This window comes from Solanum lycopersicum, chromosome 2, assembly GCF_036512215.1.
Source record: "Solanum lycopersicum chromosome 2, SLM_r2.1".
NCBI lineage: Eukaryota > Viridiplantae > Streptophyta > Magnoliopsida > Solanales > Solanaceae > Solanum > Solanum lycopersicum.
Genome location: NC_090801.1, coordinates 22,989,676 through 22,996,821, shown reverse-complemented (window position 1 = coordinate 22,996,821; position 7,146 = coordinate 22,989,676). Strand labels below are relative to the sequence as shown.

Below are 7,146 nucleotides of genomic sequence, written 5' to 3'. Positions count from 1 at the left end.
TTTTTTAATGTTTATTATTTTGTTTGAATTGCTTTTATAAAACTATAATTCTTCTCATCCCATTTAACCCTTCACTTTCAATTTTTTTCCTAGTGTTTAGATATACATATCGAAAATATTTTTTACTTGCCACCACAAGACTTTTTATATTTTTTACTTGTTTATGTTATATTTGGTACACCAGTAGAATTTTTTTCTAAAAATAAATGTACGTGCAAATCTAACACAAAATAAGAAAAGTGTAAGAAAATAAAAATTAGGACTAGAACATTAAAAAGATGAGGTAGATTTTTTAAAATAAAATAATATCAATTTCTATGGGGGAAAGGAGGGGGGGAGGATGAAATATGAAATTTTTAAAAATATTTTATAAATGATTTTTTTTTTTTAAAAAAAGATGGTGTTGTTGTGGGTGAGGGAGGTACGCGGAGGAGGTGGTGAAGTGAGAGAAGAAAAATAATTTAATTTTTTGTATGAATAGTTATCTTTAATTTTTAATAAGTATTGAATTTTTCTTATTTAATTTTTAAATAGATTAAATATTTTATCTATGTGAAATGCATGTGTCAAAGTTTTTCCATATAAAAGAGAGAGTGCACTATACATACCACTGAAATGTATTTTGTCAAACTAAAAAGTGATAGTTTAAGTATGAAACTCACACTATCAATAATTTAGATATGAAAATAAAAAAAAGTGAATAGTTTATATTTACTTTTGACACTTATCTCAACAAAATGTACTATGTGATTTGATTAACGTGCTAACACATGTTCAATCAAAAGTAGTTATTAAAATGGTATAAATCTAGGATGTGTTTAATAGATCATATAATGTTTGAGTAAACACGGGAAAGTCCAACAAGAAATAAATAATTGATGAGTATTATTGACAAGAAAAATAAAGGACTACAAATTTGAAGAAACCAAATGGGCAGTAGCAATGTGTGATACATATGATACATGATTCATCATTGTAATAATATCATTGATGCTTGAATTTCCTCTAATGTTCGTCCCTTCGTCTCAGGTACCAGTTTTGCAACAAACAAAACAATTGAAGCACAAAAAATTGCAAATACAAAAAAAACACCTGGCAAAGTTAAATTAATTGTGTTTTAGGCTCCCTGCCCGATCAATCAAATACGAATGAGGAAGAGAGAAGAGTGAAAGTGAATTACCTGCTGAGCTCCATTGAAAGACGAAGTTGAAAGAATAAGTGACAATCCAGGAGCTAAACCAATTAGCTAATGTCACTAAAGTTCCACCTTGTCCCTTAATGTTAATAGGAAATATCTGAATGAATGAAGACAAAGTCAGTTTCTAATTGAATTATGTCAACTCATTCCTAATATAAATACTAAAGGCTTAAGTCATCAGCGGTCCCTTAAAGTTGTCCGCATAAATCACTTAGACACTTCAATTAATATTAGTATCAATTGAACACTTTTACCCATATAATAGTCGTTTCTATTAGACATTTTTTTATAATCAACAAAAAATGTGAAGAGTGTGTGCTACACTTGCGGTGACGTAGCAACATGACTAATGAAGAAATAACATTTGGCATTGGGCCCGAAAATTATAAAAACACACACATTTAATATCTAAATATTTTAAAAAGAAAAATAAAAAATGAAAATGCCAACCTATTTTACCCCACCTTACCCACCCCACCCCACCCCCCTTTCATCTTCATCTTCTTCCCCAAAACACATTCTTTCTCAAATTACAAAATCTTATTCTTTTTAAATAACTTCAATATTAATTTTCTTTTTCATACTAAGAGTGAAGAAGAAAGAAAATTTTGTTGGCGGTTATTCAACTCTACATCGAAGACAAAATGAAATTGATAGCTCCAAAATTATTTCTTTCAAAATTTTTTACATCATTATTGATAAATTTAATGACCACATATGAATTTGAGTAAAAAATTTTGTTTGAAAATTGTGATAAATAAATATCGGCTAACTATTTTTATACGGAAAAATCATTCATCTTTTTTCATCTTCTTCATACTTGTTCCTTATTTTTATGAGATTTGAAATAAATCATACGAAGACTTTCTTTCAAATCTAAATCTTTATAGTTGATTTTCATTTATCTTCATATTTGGAAGATATAAATTTTTTATATATAAAAAAAGAATAAAAAGACAGTTTTGAAGCTAAAATGAAGAAAGTTTTATAAACTAAACTACGAAGAAGATGATAGAAAGGGAGTGAATTCTTTTTTGAAAAAAAGTGTAAATAAAGAAGAAAATATTTTTTAAATTAATTATAATGTCAAGTGTCAATAAAAGAAGAAAAAATGTAAAAAAATAATAATAAAAAAGACACTATTTTAAGTCTTTTCACGCGCTTCAGGGAAGTGCAATACACTTTTTTTTTCATATCAGCATTTTGTATCTAATAGGTACATGTTTTGAACAATTTAGGTGTTCATTAGGTACAAGTCTCAGTTGAGGTGTCTAAGTGAATTATGCGGACAACTTTGAGGGGCGGTATATGACTTAAGCCAATACTAAATAAATACCTCTGACATGATAACCCATGGTGTACCACCCATGCCAGCGGAGAAAAATGCAGAATAGACCTGATTTAACCTCAAAAAAAATCATTACTCGTCCAATAGAAGATGAACAGAAATAAAGATGAACAAAATTGGGATATATTATTAGGTAAGTTGAATAGAGTTAAAATTCGGTAATTTTAATTGATTTGGGTTTTCTATCCATTTGAGGGGCACAAATGATAAAATTAGTAACAGCAAGGGTAAAAATAACTCAATTTTAACGATAAGGGCATAGTTAAGTAATAAAACAAAGTCGAGGGATATTTTTTATTATTTTCCCTTTATATTTTGACAAGCAAGCCTAACCCACATCTTTGCTAAAAACATGAAGTAGAGCAAAGCATTATAAATTTTGTGTGATCAATATTGAGTATGGATATGAGCTAGTCTAAGTTAGAATGTGTTACTAGGGAACCCAAAAAGCAAAAACATTATTAAACAAAAATAGGAAAGGAGCAGATTCATGTACCAGTATCCCCGTGAACACTAATGTGGCAGTAAGCTCTTTTGACTGTTGATAGTCCTGCTCATATATGTTAGTCTTTTAAGATAAAGTTACAACTCCTGTAGTACATGAATTGAGATATCAGTTGGCAATACCTGAAGCAGAAACCCCAACCCTACCAGAAAGCTTCCAAAGCATGCTCCAGCTGCTGTAACCTGCAAGAATTTAATTGCTGATCTCCCAATCCAGCTAGGGTATGAAGCTCGAAAAAATTGTTGAAATGTGTACCATCAGAAGTGGGCGGCGTCCAATATTATCCATCAATAGTATGCTACTAGAAGCAAAAGGAAGCTGAAACAAGATTCTCATTATTTGAACTGACTCATGAAGTACTGACTTGTTCAAGTTACTCTAGGATAAGTGATAAACCTGGATCATAGCCATCATTGTAGAAGCAAAACCAGTCGAACAGCCTTGTCATTGCATCGTAAATTAGGATTTTTAGCTCCTTCAAAACACTAGTATTATTTATGACAACATTTGTCAATTAGGACTAACCAGCAGCTTTGAATATTGAGCCAGCAAAAGATGAAATTCCATCTGTCCCCCCAAATTGTACCAGAAGCATTAGACCAACTCCAACCTAAAAATTGTAGCATACAAATACAAGTAAGAAGTTATGGCAAGTAATATATACAGCATACTTATTTAGCTGCTTCTTACAATAAGTGAATGAGCATATTTTAGGTTGAATAAATCCAGAAATCTGAACTCAGTTAGCTTCTGACTGGTCTCTGTGTAGTCCTTGAAGAAAACAAAGCAAAAATACACCATCAAAATAACCAACCGATGGAGACTCTCTTCAATCAAATAGTTGAGTTATTACTTTGATATCATCAGCTTCTTGAGAAACATCATAGTCATCGCCTCTTAGACATCGTAAAGATGCCTCTACCAAATTTCCGTTACCAACCTTTGCCTACAGTGCGTAAAAGAAAGAATCCTCAATTATCCCCTTGACATAGCTAAAAAAAAAGAAAAAATCATGTAGAGACTCACCAACCACCTTGGGGATTCTGGAATGAAGAAAATGCAGACCACATGAATGAAGCAAGGAATAGATCCTGAAAATTAACCAATTGCAAGCCATAAGTAAGCAATATCCTCAAACCACATAATATTGGCATATTTTCCCATATATATCACAGTGCCCGTTACCAATTACAGCCAACTTGCGCCAAGTGAAGAAGTTCCCAGTAAAGAACATTACGGAAAAGGCACAAGACACAGTAAACTGCAAATTCAGCAATATATTTCACCACATAAAAAGGTTCGAATTTAGTAACACCCAGCTATGCTTTATTTTATTTTACCGTGACAGCAGCTGTAGATCCACCTCGGATATTCTTAGGTGTTATTTCTGCTACATATATTGGTGCCTGCTTTAATTTTAATGGAAATTTGATTATGTTCTAATCAAAGAGGAACATAAGATATCCGTTGGGAAATTTGCAAGGTTTACCACATAGCAATGAAGTCCAGCTCCAATTCCCATGAGTAATCTTCCAGCATTGAGCCACCAAATATTCTTTAATTAAGTAATCAAACATATTATAAATTTTGAAACTACGTTCCCTTAGACACAAATATAGTCTCTGAGTTATGATAAGCAATAGTTAAGAATGTACCAATGAAATAATAATTGTAATTGTTCAGTGAGTGTACAAATGAGGAATACATGCATCAATTCTCCATAATTAGGATGAACATGTACTAGGAGTTAAGAAATGTCCGAGTTATCATGTGAGTATTAATAGATTCCTTTAGTCACAACTGCTAAATTTAAGAAAAGTATAATGTTTTGCACACACCTTGGCAAATATTATGGAAAGCCACCCTATGATAAAACATAACTCTAACAGCCACATTGTCTGCAATGAGGAATGTATCAGATCCGCAACTTAAAGGAAATATAACAAGCATAATATTTTGGAAGCCAGAGAGTTTCTAAGAAAAGCAAATAACATACAACTCTTCGGCCAACAGACTCTGCCACTCTGCCACTGATTAGTGCACCAATGGCTCCTCCAAGTGTCAGTAATGAACTGAATGCTGAATACTTCAGAATGTTGTCGGAAGATAAGAATATCAGACAGTGGGGTCAAAGAACTAATTTACAGGTATTCATGTGGTTAAATTCACCATTGACAAAAAATAATTTCAAATACTATGGGTTCATCATTGAAAATGTTCAAAAAAAACACAAGTTGGTTTATTTGATGACACTGAATCCGATAGCTTCAAAATCGGAAATGTGAATCTTAATATGGCGCTTCTAGAAACTTTCCCAGGGGTTGTGCCTCAGAATAATGTTCATGATTTACAGCATATAAAAATGCAATATAGAGCTCCATACATTCATTAACAGACTACCAGTAATTGAAAACATGCATATGAAGTTGCAATAAAACAATTGCTCACAAGTGGAACTCTATGGTCGGTGGCTGACGTTAGTGGGGATATTTTTCAACCTTCAACCTACACTGCCAATTGGTACCATCGTGGTTGATTTCATTGATGACCACAACCCTAATTACCTCTTTTCCTTCCCTTTGCTAAATACATTTTGTTGCAAACACATTTTTGAGGTTAGTACAACCCTAAAGAAAAAAAAACAAATATTTCTCCAACCAAGGCAAAAATACCCTAGATTTTACATATACATATCTAAATTTGTCTATTTATAAGATGGAAGCGAAGAGTAATGTAATAATTACTATTTGATCCATATGATACTTGTTTCCAGAATGAACAGGTGTAGGACACAGATAGTGCAAGTTGAGAACAATATAAAAGCTGCATACATTTGCAAGAGACAAGCCCAGATCATCCATGATCCCTGCTTCAGCTGGAGATGAATATCCGACCTACAAGTAGAAAACAAATAATTTGCTGTATTAGAAACAGAGAATTATTTGTTGATTCATATGACAAAATACTCATCAATGTTTACATAGAACCTATAAACTTAAACTACCCGTGTGGTTTCAGACCTCGGGTTTATGCCTCTCAACATTTGTTAGAGTGGGTCAGATTGTATATGGTGTGGCAATTAATTTGGAGGAATGATTTTAGACATGTTAACAATAGGGAACAGTATAGTGTATGGCCATGTGAGGTGTTTTGCTTAAATGAGAAACGCCAGTAATGTACAAGAAAACATGGCATTCAAGTGTCTGTGTTTACAGAAGGGGTGGGAATGCATACTTACAGCAAATCCATAGGCTATAGAACCACAAGCAGCAGCAAATGTACTAAGTAGAAGAACAAATGTTATAGGGCTTCTAGTCTCTACTTTGCTACTGCTCCCACACAACAATTTTGACGATTCCGGTTTCGACTTGTCCATCTTCTGTAACAAAACAAATAATAATCAAACTATAAGCTTCAAATATCACAATAAATAAACTGACTTACCAATCAACACAACAACTCCTTAATCAAAGCAAACTTGGTAAAACTTAAAGAGGGAAAATAACTTTCCTGCTAGAAAGAAACTAAGCACCACAACAATCTGCTGTAAATGAGTTGTTACAACAACTTCTCAACAATAGTATTTTTATTTTGCAAACTCATGATTCACACACTCATTCTACTTGTCCAAAATAAACACATATATTCCCTTTTCACGGTTACCAAGCTGAGATAGACGTTTTTTTTTTTTTTAAATGGACATTGCCCCCCTCGCCCCCACCTCCCCCCCCCCCCCCCCCCTTTTTTTTTTTAATTAAATCACAGAAAATTAAGGGCTCAGATAGACGCATCGAATGTTCAAAAGACAAAATACACATGTAACTTAGTATGTCCACAAGAATATGTGAATGTCACAAGTACTATGTAATTTTTTATTTTATTTTATTTTATTTTGCCCAACAAGGAAATATCCTATTTTATCACAAGTAGGGGTGTCAAATAGATGTGTAGGGTTGAAATTAAGGATATTAAAATGAGTTGAAAGAAAAAATAGGTTAGGTCTTCACATGCCCAAATTTACTTTGGGCTACGGATTGAGTTCAAATGAGCTTAAAAACGGGTTGAGTTTTAAACCTCCCAGTTTGATCTGATTAA

At 32.7% G+C, this 7,146-nt stretch overlaps 1 protein-coding gene across 8 annotated transcripts; it reads right to left on the bottom strand.

The window, feature by feature from the left end:
* Window positions 1-797: 797 nt before the first annotated feature.
* On the bottom strand, window positions 798-6,715 carry LOC101247766 (sugar transporter ERD6-like 5). 8 transcript variants are annotated; one of them, XM_010317225.3, is made up of 19 exons: window positions 6,496-6,715; window positions 6,290-6,430; window positions 5,883-5,945; window positions 5,048-5,137; window positions 4,890-4,949; window positions 4,541-4,606; window positions 4,392-4,457; window positions 4,237-4,312; window positions 4,078-4,142; window positions 3,905-3,997; window positions 3,742-3,822; window positions 3,577-3,661; window positions 3,448-3,491; window positions 3,307-3,369; window positions 3,174-3,233; window positions 3,043-3,096; window positions 2,535-2,594; window positions 1,181-1,295; window positions 798-1,092 (listed from the first exon to the last, which is right to left on the bottom strand). In XM_010317225.3, the coding sequence occupies exons 2-19, from the start codon at window positions 6,425-6,427 to the stop codon at window positions 971-973; spliced, it is 1,401 nt and encodes a 466-aa protein (XP_010315527.1). In that variant the 5' UTR covers window positions 6,428-6,430; window positions 6,496-6,715; the 3' UTR covers window positions 798-970. The 8 variants fall into 8 exon arrangements, with proteins under 8 accessions (XP_010315527.1, XP_069149312.1, XP_004231463.1 ...); XM_069293211.1 differs by having other exon boundaries at window positions 3,043-3,084; XM_004231415.4 differs by having other exon boundaries at window positions 6,290-6,427.
* Between the last annotated feature and the right edge of the window lie 431 nt (window positions 6,716-7,146).

Bases quoted from the DNA above. Each gene is read 5' to 3' on its own strand.
- LOC101247766 (XM_010317225.3), bottom strand. From the start codon at position 6,427: ATGGACAAGTCGAAACCGGAATCGTCAAAATTGTTGTGTGGGAGCAGT. The intron at 3,662-3,741 runs GTAAGAAGCAGC...TACAATTTTTAG, and splicing joins AATATGCTCATTCACTTATT to GTTGGAGTTGGTCTAATGCT. The intron at 3,097-3,173 runs GTATTGCCAACT...ATATATGAGCAG, and splicing joins GGTTGGGGTTTCTGCTTCAG to GACTATCAACAGTCAAAAGA.